This window comes from Euleptes europaea, chromosome 15, assembly GCF_029931775.1.
Source record: "Euleptes europaea isolate rEulEur1 chromosome 15, rEulEur1.hap1, whole genome shotgun sequence".
In the NCBI taxonomy this organism is placed as follows: Eukaryota; Metazoa; Chordata; class Lepidosauria; order Squamata; family Sphaerodactylidae; genus Euleptes; species Euleptes europaea.
Window position 1 is genome coordinate 46,859,648 of NC_079326.1, and position 20,358 is coordinate 46,880,005.

At 43.8% G+C, this 20,358-nt stretch overlaps 1 protein-coding gene across 1 annotated transcript; it reads left to right on the forward strand.

Moving 5' to 3' along the window:
* The first annotated feature begins 721 nt into the window (after nucleotides 1–721).
* ZC3H15 (zinc finger CCCH-type containing 15) lies at nucleotides 722–18,421 on the forward strand. Its single transcript, XM_056861109.1, has 10 exons — nucleotides 722–809; nucleotides 7,358–7,459; nucleotides 8,656–8,767; nucleotides 8,882–9,034; nucleotides 10,555–10,646; nucleotides 13,167–13,349; nucleotides 14,076–14,222; nucleotides 14,381–14,482; nucleotides 15,474–15,600; nucleotides 18,107–18,421. Exons 1-10 carry the CDS (start codon nucleotides 732–734, stop codon nucleotides 18,298–18,300), a joined length of 1,290 nt encoding a protein of 429 aa, XP_056717087.1. The 5' UTR covers nucleotides 722–731; the 3' UTR covers nucleotides 18,301–18,421.
* The last annotated feature ends 1,937 nt before the right edge of the window (nucleotides 18,422–20,358 follow it).

Consider the following 20,358-nt stretch of genomic DNA (forward strand, 5'->3'; position numbering starts at 1 on the left):
TATATATATAAATAAATAAAGATATATATAAATATTTTTTCACCCAATATATTTTCACCCCACCCTGAATAACACCTGAAGCCAACAACGACAGCGCCAGAAGGAGAGCGACGAGCCCGCGCAGAGCGTCTCCCGCCTCCATCAGGCGGCGGCAGCGCCCCCCTCGGCCGGGCGGGCGAAGCACCCGAGGAGAGGCGCCGCTTTCCCGCTTCGTACCACCCCACTCCTGCCCTGAAGCGCCTGGAGGAGAACCGCCCTGGCCAATGAAAGCCCGCCTCAGCCCTCGGAGCGCCCGCCCACTTTCCCCGCCGCCCGTCTCTGCTGTCATAACGTCTCGAACGGCGTGACGTCAGCGCGGAGGGGTTAATCTGAGCCTGGCCCCTCCTCGAAGGGCAGGGCGGGAGCCCGGAAAGAAGGGAGAGAGGGGGAGTGCCGCGCGTGCGCGCTCATTCCGCACAGATTTCTCTCTTTTTCCCCCCTCGCCTTCCGTTCCCATGATGCTTTGCCGCTTCCGTCGCTGACGGCCTGTCGCAAACGGGAAGCCCTCGTCCGGCTTCTATTCCCCTCCCTCCCTTTCCCGGGTCCTCGCTCGGCCTTTAACACCGGCGGCGCCTCCCCTTTAACGCTGTCTGGGCCTCAGCGGCGCTTTCTTCCCTATTATTATTGGTGTTGGCCCCTCTCTCCCCCCGTCCATCTTCCCTGAACGCCGGCCCTCCTCCCCCCCCCCTGAAATGGCCCCGAAGAAACCGCCGCCCGCGGCGGCGGCCAACAAGAAGGCGGATCAGAAGAAGAAGGAGAAGATCATCGAGGTGAGTCTCGGCTCTGAGGAAGAGGGGCCTGGCTGGCGTCCAGGGGGGCGGCTGGTCAGAGTGGTAAAGGGGGCTGGGGGGAGGGGGAGCTTGCGAGGCTGCCTCTTCTGAGCCCCCCCTCCCCCCCCCCCAGCCCTCCCTGACCCGATCTGGCTTGGGAGGCGAGAAGGCCCATCTGGGCACTGGCGGTGCCAGGCAAGAGGCGGGTGGGTGCCAGGGATGCCAGCCTCCAGGTGGGATGTGGGGGTCTCGTGGAAGCACAGATCCGCTCCAGAAGTGAAGGGAAAAAAGGGCTAGCACAACTCACTATATTCAACAATTCATTAACCACGTGCTAACAGTGGAAGAAACCACTTTGTGCCTACTGTTTGATATTGTCGACCACGTTTGGATTAGATACACTGGTTCCCAACCAGGGGTATGTGGACCCCCAGGGGTCCGCGAGAACTAAATTAAGGTCCGCGAGACAAAGTTATAAACCCATAATAAATTAATGTTTTCAATTAAAAGTTCTCTATTATAAAAATATATATATTCAAATATTATTCTAAGTTTAATGTTTAACTAACAGTTATGATAAAAGTTTATTTGCAAATTCTCTGAATTTTTATTTTGGACCTTGGGGTCCCTGCACTGAACAAAAAAGTCCTAGTGGTCCCTGGTCAAAAAAAAGGTTGGGAACCACTGGATTAGAAGAATACTTGCCTTGGATTGATGATTGGACTTTGTTATTAGGCTTGTGATTATTATTGTAAATACTGTATATACTTGTACACTTTGTGGTTTTTTTTTCACTGTTAGCACGTTGTTAACGAATTGTTGAATATAGTGAGTTGTGCTAGTCTTTTTTCCCTTAACTTTTTGTTACTAGTATTGTGAGTATTTCCTACAGCTCCAGAAGTGAGCTGTGGCTCACGGAAGCTAGTTTTCTATGCTCGGGGGGATAATTTAATATGGAGCCATGTTCAGTTCTGAGCCTCCGCTGAAGCGGTACAGTTCCGGCACCAGTTTACTACTTCACCAAACACTTCAAGCTCTTCTCATCTGTAATTTGGACTGCCCCTACTTTAGGAGAGGGGCTGTGGCTCAGTGGTAGAGCGTCTGCTTGGCATGCAGAAGGTGCCAGGTTCAGAAAAGCACAGGATTGCAATACCGAGACAGAGCTGGATTCAAAGACCAATGAACAAAAGTAAACCGGCCAGTTGTTCCATTCCCCAAATGCCCTCATGCAAGGGAGGGGCTCTGGCTCAGTGGTAGAGCATCTGCTTGGCATGCAGAAGGTCCCAGGTTCAATCCCCAGCATCTCCATTTAAAGGGACCAGGCAAGTAGGTGATGTGAAAGACCTCTGCCTGAGACCCTGGAGAGCCACTGCCGGTCTGAGTAGACAATACTGACTTTGATGGACCAAGGGTCTGCTTCAGTATAAGGCAGCTTCATGTGTTCAGTGTGTTCAAGGCAGAATTAGGAAGCACTAGGTTTGTACTTTGCCCTGCTGTCCTCCCCATACACGATACTGAATTAGATCTTAGGTCGTTAGCCGGTAGAAATGCCTTAGTGTTATAGATTGTGTTTATGCTCTCCATGGTGTCTCTTTTTGCTACTTATTGAAACACTAAAAGGAATGTGGCATCTATAGTAAAAAAAATCTTGAAAATAAATAGGACTGAATGAGGGCATGTCATAATGAATTTTTGGGGAGGGTGTCTGGCATGACCGTAAGCCTGGGCAAGTAACGAAATTGGGATTTAATTTGGGCAAAGTTTAATTCTGGGGTACTTGAAGTAGGAATTGATTAAAATGCCCCAGTCTAGTGTGTATTTCCCTTACCACTGAGTATTTAGTAGGAGCTCGTACACTAGCTCAAACGGTGATGTTTTCCAACAGCCTTCAGCAGTAGTATTACTTGCTGGAGACCAGATTTTTATGTTAAACTGGAGTTCTATTCACATCTAAGAATTCTGCTAAACTCAGTTGGGATTATTTCTGAGCAATCGTTTTTAGGAACGCATTGTGCCAATATAAACCTGGGCATGCTTTTTGTGTGTTTAACATCACTGTGTGTTAAGTGTCGTCAAGTCACTTCCGACTCATGGCGACCCTATGAATGAAAGTCCTCCAAAATGTCCTATCTTTGACAGCCTTGCTCAGATCTTGCAAATTGAAGGCTGTGGCTTCCTTTATTGAGTCAATCCATCTCTTGTTGGGTCTTCCTCTTTTCCTGCTGCCCTCAACTTTTCCTAGCATGACTGTCTTTTCCAGTGACTCTTGTCTCTCATGACGTGACCAAAATACGATAGCCTCAGTTTAGTCATTTTAGCTTCTAGGGTCAGTTCAGGCTTGATTTGATCTATAACCCACTGATTTGTTTTTTTGGCAGTCCACGGAATCCGTAACACTCTCCTCCAACACCACATTTCAAAGGAATCTATTTTCTTCCCATCAGCTTTCTTCACTGTCCAGCTTTCACACCCATACATAGTAATAGGGAATACGATGACATGAATTAATCTAGTCTTGGTGGCCAGTGACACATCCTTACACTTCAAAATCTTTTCTAGCTCTTTCATGGCTGCCCTTCCCAGTCTCAATCTCCTTCTGATTTCTTGGCTGCAGTCTCCCTTTTGGTTGATGGTGGAGCCAAGGAATAGAAAGTCTTGAACAATTTCAATTTCCTCATTGTCAACCTTAAAGTTGTGTAATTCTCCTGTAGTCATTACTTTTGTTTTCTTGATGTTCAGCTGTAGTCCTGCTTTGGCACTTTCTCTTTTAACTTTCAGCAGTAGTCGTTTCAAATCTTCACTATTTTCTGCCAATAATGTAGTGTCATCAGCATATCTCAAATTATTGATGTTCCTCCCTCCAATTTTCACTCCACCTTCATCTAAATCTAATCCAGCTTTCCTAATTATATGTTCTGCATATAGATTGAAGAGATAGGAAGATAAAATACATCCTTGTCTGACACCTTTGCCAATTGGAAACCATTCTGTTCTAACTGTGGCCTCTTGTCCAGAGTACAGGTTACACATTAAAACAATCAGATGTAGTGGCACACCCATTTCCTTTAAAACCAGCCATAGCTTTTCATGATCCACGCAGTCAAAAGCTTTGCTGTAATCTATGAAACAAGCTGATTTTCTTCTGAAATTCTCTCGTATGCTCCAGTAACCAGCGTATATTTGCAATATGATCTCTAGTGCCTCTAGTTAACATCACTACATCATGTATATTAAGTCTGAGTAATTTTGAGTAAGCATGCATAGGCTTGACCAGTTAAAAATACACTATTAGCCATCTGGAAGTTTCCTTTAAAATGGGGGGGGTAGTTTGTTTTGGTACAATACATGCATGAACAAATTTAGTTGAACTGGATGATGTATTAGGTTTCTATTGGCTTCGATCTTGTGGATCACTGGGTACAGAACTAAATCCAAGAAAGTCTAGGCATGAGAATAAAAAATGGATGTTGAACCAAAACATCATTCCATTAGTGTATTCCTTTAAAAAAGACGAAGAGTTGGCATATAAAAACTAACGTTCTCTAACACTTAAGGGAAAATCAAACTGGCTTCCAATCATCTTCCCCTCCCCACAACAGACACTCTGAGAGGTAGGTGGGGCTGAGAGAGCTCTAAGAGACCTGTGACTAGCCCCAGGTCACCCAGCTGGCTTCATGTGGAGGAGTGGGGAAACCAACCTGGTTCTTCAGATTAGTGTCCACCACTCATGAGGAGTGGGGAATCAAACCCAGTTCTCCAGATTATAGTCCACCGCTCCAAACCACCGTTCTTAACTACTACACCACGCTGGCTCTCGAAAATTACTTCCGGTCTGGCATTCAGATAATACTAAACTAGTGTTATTGATCTGTAAACACAGCACCTATTATGTAGTTACAGCACCAGAACATATCAGTTCCTCAGTGATTATGATGGTAGCAAAAGTTAAAGGTGGATTGCCATGCTTGCCTTCACAAATATTTCTGTTGGGTTGATATATATTCCAATATTAATCAGCTGAAAAACATATCTCAATCTTGGCCATTGAAGAATCATTAACTTTGATAATCAGAAAGTTGCCAAGCGGAAGATCTTTGCTTGTGTCTTCGGAAGTGATCAATTCTCATTGCAAATATAATGTCATTAGCAGCCCAATCCTATATGTATTTACTCAGCAGTAAGTCACTGAACCCTTTGGGACTTGCTCCAGCAAGTGTAGGCTTGTAGCAGAGAAACTGAGTCGGAAGCATGTTTTCTGAGAAGGAGTCTCCATAGAGTTTAATGGGCTTTACTTTCTAGTGAGTCTGTTTAGGACTGCTGCTTGAAGAATCTAGGAATGCTTTTCTCCAGATCCATGCAGCAGAATGTTTCATACAGGAGAGGTATATATAAATCAGAGGCTGTAAATAGAAATCCCAGGAAATGTTGCTGCAGAGAGGAGAATAAAAGGAGCTGACAAATACTGTGAAATTTTAATTGGTCTGACATCACCTCTTTCAAGAAATGCTTCTCCCGGTGGGATTGGAGGTCACGTGACAACTTCCAGACGGTCGCCCAGAATACTGTTTCTTCATAAGTCATTTTGTTTGGCTTAAAGAAACTGCAAATATTATTGTATTGTGCAGGCTGGAAGAAGGATCAATTTAAACACCGCGTTTTCTGCACTAATGAGTCGTAGATTAAGGGCCAGTGTTAAATATCGGTGTATTCTACAAGAGGAAACTAACAAATGGTGCAACATCTGGCTTAGTACCTGGCAACGGATAAATAACTTTCAGAATGCTCAAGAATGCAAGTCACTGTGGACATGCAGTGGATTGGTCACTTTTATTATTGATGTGCAAGCTGATTATATTCTCAGCCAGCCAGACTTCCTATAAACTTCATTTATTTAAAAGCTGAGTTATGCAGCAACCTTTTCATAGCCAAACTCTGCAAGTCCAGACTTTGTGGAGGTTAAGGGTCAGCCACCAGAGAGTATGCCCTTATAAGAGATGTCTTTATTTAAAATGTTTATATCCCACTTTATGTCCTTGGGCTCAAGGCAGCTCACAACTGCAACAGGAAGTTGCAAGGACACAAATCATCATAACAGTCCATCAGCAAAGTAGAAGCACAGCCGCATTTTCCCAAAGGTTCTTTCTCCACCAGATGCCCCCTAAAAGGGACGTGTTCTGCGCACCTTCCTAAATGCAGCCAGTAAACCTATCACAGGAAAAAGCCTGTGACCTAACTGATGCCATACAGGCCATCTTAAGAGTGGGCACCTCGTGGAGAAGACCTCTGGTGAAGAACATAGCTTGCTTGTGGGAGATAGCAGCTTATCCACCCCTAGTTGACACCCAGAAACCTCATTTGTTAACACACCTATTGAGGAGAGGACAGGAAAACTCTGGCCTACTCCCTCACTCTCCTCTGAAAGTAGCTGTCTAGAAAATCTAGTTCCTGACAAAATAGTATAGGTGCTTTGCTTGTTTACTAAATCATTTTGGGCGAGGCACACACTCTGTTTGATACTGGAGCAATGTAAATTGTGCAAACGGAAAAATGTATTGACATATGGATAGAATATGTGGCAGTGGCCGGGGAGTGTGTGTGTGTAAAGTGCCGTCAAGTCACAGCCGACTTATGGTGACCCTTTATGGGGTTTTCAAGGCAAGAGACTAACAGAGGTGGTTTGCCAGGGCCTTCCTCTGCATAGCAACCCTGGTATTCCTTGGTGGTCTCCCATCCAAGTACTAACCAGGGCTGACCCTGCTTAGCTTCTGAGATCTAATGAGATCAGGCTAGCCTGGGAGGGCAAGGTACAAATTGAATAAATAATAATAAAAGAATTCATCGCACTAGAATAGCAGAGTTAACACCTCTGTACACATAACAATAGTTAATAGAAAATTTCAAACAGAAGAGAAATTGAATTATTTCAGGCTATATATTATATGAAAAAATATTGTAAGGGCTTGTGTCCCACAGATGCAACATTATTGGGCTTTTTCTATGTTATTGCCTTTTTCCCCCTGTCACCTATGTAAATTGCAGCATTCAGTCATTCACAAATGGCAATTGAAAGTAACTGCACCAGTGTGGAATACAGACACATGACAACAATTGGTGTGTGTGTAATTTACTGCCATTTTAAACCACCACTTTTATTTCTGATTATGCTTGAGCAACAGTAATCCTAAGAGTTGGTGTTTCCACAAATCTTTAAATTCTTCTAAAATCTTTTTGTTTTGCTACTTTCATTCCTGTAACTTATTTGTGCAGCTGTCCTGAACTGGTAGATTTCCTCACCTAACAAACATTGCAAGAAGCTGTGTAAACAAAGACATACGTGGAAGAAAAGACCATAAAGTCCCTTCGCTGCGTCATTTATTTGAGGAAGAACCTCTAAAATCAGATGACTACATTATTTCAGAAACAAAAATAAGTGAGAAAAATTGTTCAGCCGCTGAAATCTGGATAGTTGTTAAAAGTAGATTATCAGTAAAGAAAGTCTCACATAACTTCAAATCGTCTTGTAATTTCTACACACCTTTCCCATACAGGACAAAACCTTTGGTTTAAAGAACAAGAAAGGGGCAAAGCAGCAGAAGTTTATCAAGGCTGTGACCCATCAAGTGAAATTTGGTCAGCAAAACCCACGGCAGGTAAGCAAACGTTTCCTTGTTTTTCCTCTTGGCGCACGCTATGTAATCGCGTGATGTATCAGCGCAGATTAGGAGTGGGCAGGCTGCAGATGATGTGACTTAATTATAACATTGGCGACAGGCCTTGCCAGTCCTTAATGGCATAACCTCTTGGCGATCAAAATAAAGAACCACTATGTTAAAGAAGGAACCTTAATCAAAACACAAACATAGGTAGCCAAAACTAGAATGCCATATATGTATAATGTTTAGCTGCACATATAAAGAAGTCCATCAGAGTTATGTACAGAAGGGGCCATAGCTCAGCGTTAGAGCATCTGCTTGGCATGCAGAAGATCCCAGGTTCAGTCCCTGGCATCTCCATTTAAAGGGACTAGGCAGGTAGGTGATGTGAAAGACCTCTGCCTGAGACCCTGGAGAGTCGCTGTCAGTCTGAGTAGACAGTACTGACTTTGATGGACCAAAGGTCTGATTCAGTATAAGGCAGCTTCATGTGTGATACAAACACATGCTTATTGGAACACATGTTGTAAGCTGCTTGTAAGCTACACGCTACCTGGAACATTGTATGTAAGCTGTATGCTACTGTGACATGTGTTATTAAGTTAGTGCATGGCAGAATTCAGACGGAACTGAAGAAGTCAGGATGAAACGGATTACTTCTAGAAGATAGTCTTTGCTGTGTTGTTCGCCTTGCAAAATTGCTTTGTGACCATTCTTCAGACTTTATGTTTATATTCTGTACATAACTCTGATGGACTTCTTTATATGTGCAGCCAAGCATTATACCTATATGGCATTCTAGTTTTGGCTACCAATGTTTGTGTTTTGATTAAGATAACTTCTTGGCGGGCATGATACTCTGATGTGGTGTCCAATTTATAAAGCTGCCTTCACTGTTAAGAGAACTTAGCTATTCTGTGTTAAATGTTCCTGAGCATGCACTCTTAATTTCTAAGCAAATGTCTTGGTTGTTCAGAACAAGGCCTACCTAGCCTCCCGTTTTTGACAAAGATCCAGGAACACAGCAGGCACGAGGTGGGCCCACCAAATCGTTCTCAGTTGCCCATGGATGGACTATGGTTTATCTTACGCAAAGGTGGTTTCAGAGATCCTGCATAACATGCCATCGTTTGCAAGTTACACACTTTCAAGCTGTGTCTTCCCCCCTCACTGGCGGCTTGGTTTTCTTGCAGGCTGCTGTAACAGATGCTGACAAGAAACTAAAAAAAGACGACAAGAAGAAAGAGTTACAGGAGCTAAACGAGCTGTTCAAACCTGTAGTTGCTGCCCAGAAAATTAGCAAAGGTAAGCAGCCGGTCTTGTTATTTTCTTGCCTTCCGTGTCTCAAAACATGGTGTGTGTTGTCTTTCCGCATGAAACGGGGGGAAAAATAACAGAGGAAAACTACCTGTGTTACAGGTGCCGATCCCAAATCTGTGGTCTGTGCTTTCTTCAAGCAAGGGCAGTGCACGAAAGGAGACAAGTGCAAGTTCTCTCACGACTTGTCTTTGGAGAGAAAGTGCGAAAAGAGAAGTGTATACATTGATGCACGAGATGAAGAGCTTGAAAAGGGTAAGGGCTGTTTGGGAAAGAGTGTTTTAAAAAAATGCATGTGTTTTTTTTTGGAACGAGCACATCCCTGCACAGATGTCGATACAGTAGAAGCGCAAGACTTGTTTTGGGGAGCATTCTCGTGTAGAAGGACAGAGGGCCTAGAATTAGTTTTCAGCCTCGGGAGAGGCTGGAAAATATCTGCAGCTGTAAAATTTAAAAAAAATTGTCACAGATGGCACAAAGAGTGGGCAGCACCAGTGGAAGATGATGGCAGAGATGGATTCCCCTTCCCCCAGCGCTCTTGAGAACCTCAGAAAGGCAGCACCAAGAGAAGTGCCATAGGCAGAAAACTCAGGAGAGCCAGCATGGTGTAGTGGTTCAAAGCGGTGGTTTGGAGCAGTGGACTCGGGTTTGATTCCCACCTCCTCCACATGAGCGGCAGAGGCTAATCTGATGAACTGGATTTGTTTCCCCCCTCTTACACATGAAGCCAGCTGGGTGACCTTGGGATAGCCACAGCTCTCTTAGAGCTCTCTCAGCCTCACCTACCTCACAGGGTGTCTGTTGTGGGGAGAGGAAGGAAAAATTATTGTAAGCTGGTTTGATTCTCCTTAAAAGGTAGAGAAAATCAGCATATAAAAACCAACTCTTCTTATCATCCAGCAAGTCCCCCCACCTCTTAATATTGCCTTTTTGAGATTCGTAGGCAGCAGCTGTGAGGAAGCAGGAAAAATCTACTACTGCTTTCTGCTGGTGTGCCACAGAACCCAGACTCGCATTATTTCAAAAGCAAAAACATTTTGGCAAGCTGTTGTTGTTGTTGTTTTTGTTTATTTTTAAATTTTTACTCTTGAGTTAACTGCCCAGTTATATAACAGAACTGAAAAGAGTTCGTCTAAGACCGGAGCGCGCAGATTACGTACCTTCCCTTTCAACCGGGTGGTGACAAAGGCTTTAAATTAGATCTGGGCAGCTCGATCAGCTTGGTGATCATGGATGTGGCCAGAAAGGGTGCCTTTTTTGTGTATTGTCTACGTGAAAGCAATGTGCATGCCACGACAACTGGTGAAATAGTTAAATCTGAGAAGCACCATATCAGACAGATAGATTCAGGATTGCAGAAGTCTTAAAGAAAGTCCAGGTTTGCTGTTCGACAAGCTCGGTGTCCCACTGATGGCTTCACAAGAAAGGTGAGTAAATTGAAAGAAAAGGAAGTGCCATTCATGTAGCCCAAGTAGAAATCTAGAAAGCATTTATGATACCCAAGATAAAATATACACAACTAAAGTCATTTCGTGTCATGTGGTATTATCTGAATTCTCCTTTCTAAGATAATATAGAACTTCTTCCAAAAATGAGTTCTTATTGTTCTTCCATGCCGATATATTTTCCTATTTGCTTTCATCTGTCCTGCACTGCCTTCCTACAAAATGCTTAGAAGTACAGTTCTACTTTTCTTTTAATGTGGTAGGGGTATTAAGATGGATGAGGGGTTTTTTCCCTTTTGTTTTGGTGAGAGTTTTTTCTCTTCTGTCTAGACACAATGGATAACTGGGATGAGAAGAAGTTGGAAGAGGTGGTGAACAAGAAGCATGGTGAGGCCGAAAAGAAAAAACCCAAAACGCAAATAGTATGTCCTTTTTCTTGCATTGTGTTCCAGTAACTTGTTAAAATCATTTGGAAAATTATATTGGGTCGGTTGGATTTTAATGCGATTATAAAACTTATGTATGTTTACGATCTCATTTTATAAACCTTGTAAGGCGCTCCTACAGCATTCATGTGCATAATTTGCAACATACTCAAGCTGCGATGATGAAATTAACATGCATTCTTAATAGCTAATATTACAATGGCTCAGCTTTTTTAGAGCTTTATTTAAAATATGGTGCATTTTTAAATCAGATGACATAGTTCGAACAATGACATCTTATACAAACACAATGACAAATAACAAACCCTATTTGCAGCCAGTTGATTATGTAACATTACAGCAAGCCTGATGATACAATTGTCTTAGGCAAATATTCTTCATGGGGTGTTAGGCTATAAACTTGTTTTGAACAATGCTTTATTCTCAAGAAGTTCAATACATCAGCAAGCGTAGTCCCTAGCAGTCTACAGTTATATTGACTAAAGCTAGTGTATTTTAAGCATAAGTTGTAATGATCATAGTTGATTATATATGAAGTGTAAAGTGAAGCTCTGACAAGAAAAATCCTACGAAATCATTATAAGTGTGTCTTAAATAATGTCCTGTATATATAATTTCCACCTTGAATTTATTTAAAGAGAGATCTTTGCTGGCTTGGTTGACGTGTAATGCTAAACCGTGGCACAATTCCCTTGTTCCATCCATCATTCCTCTTGATGAAAACCACAGTTGATGGTTATATCTGAACCAGCAAACTACGGCTTGCACCAAAACCCAGTTGCGCTCTATGCCTTTGATTCTATAGAGCCCACAAATAAAGCAAATTAACAGAAAGGATTTTTTTGCTACTTCTTCTGCCCCGCTGTAGCCTTTTCCGAGCCACTATGTAGCTTTAGAGGACTCTTGGGAATAATGTGAGATGCAGTGAGGGTCGCTGCAACCAGATGAGGATATTGTCCCCCCCTTCCCCCACGTACACACATGCAAACTTTTCCAAGACTAGAGTAGGAGTCCAGTAGTGCCTTAAAGACTAACAAAATTTCTGGCAGGAATTTCGTGTGGCTCATGAAAGCTCATACCCTGCCAGAAATTGTTAGTCTTTAAGGCACTACTGGACTCCTACTCTTTTCTACTGCTAGTGACAGACTAACACGGCTACCCATCATGATCTGTCTTCTGAGACTAGTGCAACCATTAAGGTGAAAGTGACTTCTGCCAGTTTTTCCCTTCTGACTATAGCCTCATTCTGCATCCTGTGTTTTCTGAGCTCTTCTTGTCTCTCAGGGTGGCCTGGGGGGTGAGGTGGGGTTGATGGCAGTGCCGCAAGAAGGGGAACATGGCGGCACTCCGTCTGTAAACCAGCTCAATTAATGGGATCCACTCAAAGTCTTGCATGCACCTGTTAGGCTTCTGACTTTCCTTGAGATGCAGCCCTCTCTTCCATTGTACACACTGTCCCTCCATCTGTATGGCAAAAGGGAGGGCCGGCATGAGAAAACTAAATCCGCAGTCCAGTCTTTGAGTTATGTTCATTTCATCGTGTTCATTTAGCCTTCTCCGGATTGAGCCTCTAGTCCCGTTTATGTGGACCACTTCATTAAATCTTGTTGCAGAGTAGGTGTTGCTCATGTTTTACTTATCAGGAGAGCTAGTGCGGTGTAGTGGTTAAAAGCGGTTCGATTCCCCACTCCTCCACCTGAAGCCTTCTCGGTGACCTTGGGCCAGTCACTGTTCTCTCAGAACTCTCAGCCCATGCAGAGGCAGGCAATGGCAAACCACCTCTGAATGTCTCTTGCCTTGAAAATCCTGCGGGGTGGCCATAAGGCAGCTGTGACTTGATGGCACTTTCCAGCACCAAACTGTACCATTCAACCTTTTAAAAATAGGTAAAGCCTTCAAAGGACTATTCAGATGTGCAGTTAATATGGGTGATGGTTCCTTCTGGTGGGAGTGATATTCCAAGCTTCTAAATTTCATTGAAGAAGAGAAGAAGAAGAGTTGGTTTTTATACCCCGCTTTTCTCTATCTTTAAGGAGTCTCAAAGCGGCTTGCAATTGCCTTCCCTCCCCACAACCTTGTGAAGTAGGTGGGACTGAGAGAGTTCAGAGAGAATTGTGACTAGCCCAAGGTCACCCAGCAGGCTTCATGTGTAAGAGTGGGGAAACCAACCCGGTTCACCAGATTAGAGTCTGCCACTCATGTGGAGGTGCGGGAAAACAAACCCTGTTCTCCAAATTAGAGTCCACCGCTCTTAACCACTACACCATGCTGTTTCTCAGTTGAATTTTTAGAGGGCTATGAAAAGCACAGTGGGCATTTTATTAATACTACTTAGAAACACGGGAAGGCAGATTGTCAGACTAAGTTGATACAGCCGCAGACTGCTTGCTTTAATCTGTATTGGGTGGCTAGAAATAAAGGTTTGCAAATCCATATATTTAAAAAGAAAGCAAACAGGATGGGAAAATAGAATTTGATGATAAATGTTTTTGACAGGTCTGCAAGTATTTCCTCGACGCCATCGAAAACAACAAGTACGGATGGTTTTGGGTCTGCCCTGGCGGCGGAGACAACTGCATGTACCGCCATGCCCTTCCTCCAGGCTTTGTGCTCAAAAAGGACAAGAAGAAGGAAGAAAAGGAAGAGCAGATTTCTTTAGAAGATCTAATAGAGAAAGAGGTAATGCAGTAGATGTTAGTGGAATGCCATACATGGTTCATGACTCACCGGGGGGTGGGGATGAGCACACAAATGTGGAAGATTATTTGCCATGAAAGATTGTGGTGATCGATTAGTTTCGTTTATTTGGAACTTGAGCCTTAATGCTGTCTGGCCATCTTTGCAAATGATAGTTGTCTTGCATTGCAATTTCTGGCTCTTTTCTAAATTATTAAAATAGATTTATGGGATCACAGCAGAACATAATACATTTGTTTTCAATTCCCTAGGGATACTTTTTTAACATTAAGATTTTCAGTTTCTGTTATAAATTCTGTTATAATGACAAGGTAATATTGAATTCCTGTCACCAGGGGGCCCCCGTGTTCCATAGAGAGTGTTTTAACTGTCGACATGTTCAAAACAGAATATAGCGCTTGCGTCAAATATCTTAAAACCAGTTGTCTTGGTGAGCAAGCACTTTGAAAATGTTTAATCGAAAAGGAATATTTTAGGGGTGGGGTGGGGTTGAACAAGTATGATTGTGGCTTTAATTCATGCTTACTAATTCCTTGTCGGCTCCAAAGAGAACAATAAAAGGAGAACGGGGGAACCTTACAGTAGGTTCCAGGTGTGTCCTGGTAAATGTACAAGTGTTGCAGCACACCTCGGTAAAATTATAAATATTTTTAAAGCCTACTTGGGTTAGATTTGAGAGCCATCAAGTATTTTCTTTGTATTTTTCAGCGTGCTGCTTTAGGACCAAATGTTACGAAAATTACGTTAGAGTCTTTCCTTGCATGGAAGAAAAGGAAAAGACAAGAAAAGATTGATAAGGCTGAACAAGATATGGAAAGAAGGAAAGCTGACTTCAAGGCTGGCAAAGCTTTGGTGGTAAGTTCTGCTTCTCTGTAATGTTAACTTGCGGCGCAGATGATAAGAAGCGAACAATCCTTTTCAGCGTAGCAAAAAATCTTGAACTTTGCCTTTGGAATGACGTCTGCATTTCATGTTTCTTAGCAACATGTCGTGCTCTTTTTCTTCATGGCTAGATCAGTGGGCGTGAAGTGTTTGAGTTCCGGCCAGAGCTTGTGGACGCGGATGATGAAGAGGCGGATGACACCCATTACATTCAAGACACTGGCGAAGATGAGGTAAAGCAGCTGCAGGGATATAGTTGAGCACATGAAGACGTGAAGCTGCCTTATACTGGATCAGACCCTTGGTCCATCAAAGTCAGTGTTGTCTACTCAGACTGGCAGTGGCTCTCCAGGGTCTCAGGCAGCGGTCTTTCACATCACCTACCTGCCTAGTCGCTTTAACTGGAGATGCCGGGGATTGAACCTGGGACCTTCTGCATGCCAAGCAGATGCTCTACCACTGAGCCACCGCTCCTCCCCTAATGTGTTCATTAGGGGGTAAAGCTTCCAGGTGTCAACCCCAGAATATCTCTCTTTACAAGCAAGGTAATTATTACTCAGGATAATGAGATTCGAGCCCAATAGCATACATGAACACATGAAGCTGCCTTATACTGGATCAATCCCTTGGTCCATCAAAGTCAGTATTGTCTACTCATACTGGTAGTGGCTCTCCAGGGTCTCAGGCAGGGGTCTTTCACATCACCTACCTGTCTAGTACCTTTAACTGGAGATGCCAGTGATTGAACCTGGGACCTTCTGCATGCCAAGCAGATGCTCTACCACTGAGCTACCGTCCCTCCCCAATATGGGTTCATTAGGGGTAAAGCTTCCAACTCTTCCAAATTAAATAATTTGATGTAACATCCTAGGACAGCACTACATGGCAAGTTCTTCGTCGGCTGTAGTATTTACCGCATTTGGAGAAGAAATAGTTGCCTAAACTAATCTGGCAAGCCCCAGGCTACTGTGATCTCGTCAGATCTCAGAAGCTAAGCAGGGTCAGCCCTGGCAAGTATTTGGATGGGAGACAACCAAGGAATACCAGGGTAGTAACGCAGAGGCAGGCAATGGCAAACCATCTCCCATTAGTCTCTTGCCTTGAAAACCCCACCAGGGGTCGCCATAAGTCAGTTGTGACTTGACGGCAAAAAAAAAAAAAAGACAGATTAGGAAGACTGGTTACATGGGAGGGAAAATACTCTTCACTTCCTTCTGTCTACAGATCGATGAGCTCGTGAGCGTAAATGATGTGGACTTGAACCTCTATGTTCCAAAAGCTGTGGATGAGACTGGAATTACTGTCGCTAGTCTTGAACGATTCAGCACGTATACTTCAGCTGAAAAGGATGGTAAGATTTTTGGAGTGGGGGTTGGTTTTGGGGGGTGCTATTCATTGAAATAAGGACTAGTATACAGTGATACAAGGATAGGGGGCCTACAAGGTCTTGCAGGAGAGGGGAAGTCAGATTTCTCCCCTCCCCCCGCCCCTTCAATTGCTTCCACTTGTTCCATTTCCAGCCTCTGACTCTGCTTTTCCCTCCGACCTCCTTTTTCCCCTCCCCCTTACCTTTAAGGTGCTGGTAGTTGGCACCACTGCCTCGATGCTGGGTGCCGCTTTGCGTTCAGCAGCAACCCGAAATACTGCCCCAAGTCCCCCCAGATGTCTGTGCCTGTCTTGGCATCGCTCAGTGTTTGGGGGTGGTATTCCCCCCCCCCAATATATTTTTTGAAACAAACTAAATTATTTTGCAAACCTGGGGTTTCTCCAGGTTTAATAGGACCCTGAGTTTTAGCTGTGGCTGGCCTCATAGATTTATCGATCCACACATAGGCTATCCCTTGGCTAATCGATATTTGTAAAGATATTTAGCGTTTGGAACAGAGATGTCAAACACATGACCCATGGGCCAGATCTGGCCCCTTGAAGAAGAGTTGGTTTTTATATGCCGAGTTTCTCTACCACTTAAGGGAGACTCAAAGCGGCTTACAATCACCTTCCCTTCCCCTCCCCACAACACACATCCTGTGAGGTAGGTGGGGCTGAGAGAGTGTGACTAGAGGTCACACCAGCTGGCTTCGTGTGTAGGAGTGGGGAAACCAATCCAGTTCACCAGATTAGCCTCCGCCACTCATGTGGAGGAGTGGGGAATCAAACCCGGTTCTCCAGATCAGAGTCCACCGCTCCAAAGCACCGCTCTTAGCCACTACACCACGCTGGCTCTCAGAGCTCCTGGGAGCCCTTATCCGGCCTGCGAGGCAGCCCCCATCCCCCGCTTCTGGTCTGAGCTCGGGAGGCATGGCCCAGCCCGACTAAGTGACATTTATGTCATATCCGGCCCTCGTAACAAATGAATTCGGCACCCCTGGTCTACAGAAAAGTGTGAGACTCCTTCATAACATTGTTTGCCTTAGTATTTGCACCTGCCAAAGCACAGCAGAGCTTGCCGAACGCTGCCGTTCTATTGAAGCAAAATCCTTAAGTTCATTGCTTAGCCGTGCTTCTCCAAATAGCTGTGTGTGCAGAAGACATGGCAGAGTTTGGGCACGCGTAACTGAGTGGTGTAACATTCATTATGATCCATCCAGATCCGTATAAATCCCTGCGTTGTTCCACTAACTCCCCCTGAGATACAGATTATGCCAAGCACAAAAAGAATTTTTTATGGTTTGGATCTTGCACGGCAGAAACATTAATGGGCTTAGTGTCGTCCTGTTAAATGGGTTGCGCGAGTTCTTCCTTGAATGGGGATGCAGAAAATTGGACTTAGCACAGACGGCCACCACAGTCTTCAGCTCACATTTATGCCTGCACAAAAACTCTAGTGGAAACAGAAACTTTACACTTGGCCATGTCAGTCTCACCAGCCTTTTTCTCTTCCCTTGCCCTCCTTCCATTATCTTCCACTCGTATTGAAATCTGAAAGATGGGGAAAGGGAAAACAAATGCTCTGCTGCACCGGCTGGATTTCCCCACAGGCTCTGTATTTCATATCTCTGTACTAGCTTGGTTGTCCTCCTGTGAATCCGCTGCTTGAAAATAAAGCAACCGTCACCAAGGGTGCTGGCTTGGGAAGCCCTTTCAAACTCTGTGGGGCCTGCTTTGTGTAAACAGCATGCTCGTGTTGAGGCGTAAATCTCCCATTTCCGTTGCTTCCAAATAGGGCTGCTTAGGATCACAGTAAGCACTCATCGTTGTTTGGTGTCTTGAGTCATCAGTTCTGAAAGTACATGTTTTCTGAGCCCATCGGATTTGCAACTTAGAGTTGCATAGTCTGTGTTCTCAATTACAGTTAGTGTCAACACGCTTGCTTTAGTAAATGACAAATGGGACCCACGAGGGACTCACGTTTGGAGGGGGATCTCAGTTCCCACTCCTCGTCTTCTTTGCCCTTCTCCTGGCAGTGCCATCAGCCTCTCCCCTGGTCCTTCTTTCCCCCCTACCTTTCTTATTCTAATCCTCTCATTTTTCTGTTCCCCTTCTCCAACTTCATCTTTTTGTTTTTACCTTTTTGTCCCCACCAGCTTTACCTCCCTATCTTTTATCTCTTCTTAGTCTGCCCCCACCCCACGCTGCACTGACTAAGCCTAAGGCCTGGAACCCTGGCAATGTTGGTTGGGGGCGCTCTAGCATCCCCCCAAACGGCCACCAGACACTCACCACTCAGACATTGCTTTTATGATAGTAGGGTTTTTCACACACACACACACACACACACACACACACAGTGTTGTGGGGTGATTTCACATTTTTCTGCAAACCTGTAGCATCCTCTAGGTTTGCCGAGAAATCTTCCCAATCAGTACCTGACCCAGTTCTTCAGAATGGACGATGGAAAGGATTGTTTTCACTTTCAGATAACAAGCTGAGCGAAGCATCGGGAGGTGGACTGGAGAACGGGCTGGAAAGTGATTTGGAAGCTTCCAGCGATGTTGAAGACGCCCAGGAAAATGGAATAATGGATGCCGTTCCGGTCGATGAAAATCTTTTTACCGGCGAGGACTTGGAGGAACTAGAAGAAGAGCTAAACACACTTGACTTAGAAGAATGATTAACCAAACTCAAATACGAATTTAAAATCTGCTTGGCAAAGTGAATACTGGCTCCATCGTGTTTGTCTGCAGTTTCTTAAATGGAGTGTTCTTGGTTCCTCAAGTGATTCTGGAAGGAACATTAAACCTCTTCTCCCCTCACAAGTTCTTTTGTGATTCGGTCTTAACTGCAGCTTCATAAACCATTCAGACAAGACGCTGAGGGGATTCTCTTAACATGGGATCTTATGATAATGAGATCCCAATCAAAAAGTAGGGGGTCTGTTTTCCTAGGATGTACGAAGGGGAACATTGCTGCCGGGTACACAAGAATATCGAAACAAAATCCTTCAGCAGAGCTGCATTTTACAATGAGTCTTTTTTGAGTGATTATGTAACAGTTCGAACTATGTGCTGTAAATCAAGAAATGGCTGTGCGGTTGTGAGCGATGAAGTTGCTTAGATGTGTTTTTGACCAGACTCGATCGAGGCAAAGAATCCGTACGAGTACAGGGCCCTCCGTTTAAAAAGTTTTACACTTAACCCACAAAGGTGTAAATAAAGACTGATTGGAAAAAACACATGTCGGCTCTACATTTAGTGCGTGACGCATGTTCTGCAAACATGCAGTGGACCGTAACTGTCGCAATACTGTAGTTACAAGTTGCGGCTTACGCTGCAGTCTCTAGATTCACATGGAGTGGCAAACAACATATTATCCTTCCTCTGCCTTGCAGGGTATGGGAAACGTTACCAATCATGACTTACTCCTTTCTGGTTTTCCCTACTCTTGCCTGTGTCCACTGGTAGGTAGTGTAAATTTATAAGGATATGGTGAGATTTCAATGTTAGTCATATTGGAATTCAGTTTCAAATGAGCTGTTAAAGCAGGGGTGTCCTACATTTCACAGCTGGAGCAGAAGAGGAGCGATTGTAATAATAGTTTGCAACCGCCATATTTACAGTGGAGTATAAAACACCATTAGGTCCCTGCAGTTGAATCATTACATGAAGTAATCATTGTGTATCTCTTACAAGTGGAGTAGAGAAGTGTTCCAGAGAGGACATTTAGTAAAACACAGAAGGGAGAAAAGCTTAGACAAATGTTTTGCGTTTCTTGTGTGGTCAGGGCTTAGCATCTGAAGATCACTTAATTACAAAAATGCTTTTAACCCCATCATTTGGGGAAGAGTAAGGTGTATCACAGTATGACCGTAGCAAAAAAAAAAACCACTAGATTGATTTGGCAAATGTTATTTGAAGGGAGAGATTTGCGGACTGGGAATTAGTAACTTCATAACCGGTCACCTGAGTTCCATCATGCAAGAATGAATGTTAAAATTGTCCCATAAAGTACAGTGTCCAAGACAGATATGGAGAAACGACGGTTATGGATTAGTCCGCACCGCCTTTCCTGACATTTTATCAAGCTTCGTCCCAATTAAAAGATAAGAACTTGGTCTACCTAAACATATCTCTTCAGTTGCCGACCTGTATTTTTCATTGATTTACTTCATTGTCGTTTTCTTCTTGCGGAGGCTTCTCATCTTGTTGTTCTATTGAAACCCCTTCCGATTGTCACTTGTTACTTCACCTTAGTTGGGTTTTTTTTTGCGAAGCAGAATTCTGGATACATGTTGCTTTTTATTTTTAAAAAGTGTTTGCATTTTTTCCCCCAAGTCTTGCCATATGCTCATTACTTTCAAGGAAGAAATGAATAAATAGTTGGGCATTTTGGTGTTTTGTTTTCCTTTTGCTGTAGTAGGTTGTTACAGTGTTGTCATGCTCAACATACCTGAAATAAGCACAAGTCCCGTTGGTGTGTTTTTTTCCTGAAAGAGATTTGGCTCGTTGAATTGTAGTAGATTGTTTTTACACTTGTACTATACAAGGTTATGCTCGGGCTGGGTCTTATAAGTTATATAATGAAGAGTGCAGTAAACCACGTGGGGAAAATGCCATCCTATGTAGAGTTACACCCTTCTAAGTCCTCGGACTTTGGCCTTGGAAGGGCGTAACTCTGCTCAAGATGACAGAATAACTCATATACCATGAGAATTTATGTAAGATAGTGGCTC

Coding starts and splice junctions, on each gene's coding strand:
- ZC3H15 (XM_056861109.1), top strand. CDS start 732: ATGGCCCCGAAGAAACCGCCGCCCGCGGCGGCGGCCAACAAGAAGGCG. Junction 810..7,357: donor AGAAGGAGAAGATCATCGAG/GTGAGTCTCGGC, acceptor TTTCCCATACAG/GACAAAACCTTTGGTTTAAA. Junction 15,601..18,106: donor TACTTCAGCTGAAAAGGATG/GTAAGATTTTTG, acceptor TTTCACTTTCAG/ATAACAAGCTGAGCGAAGCA.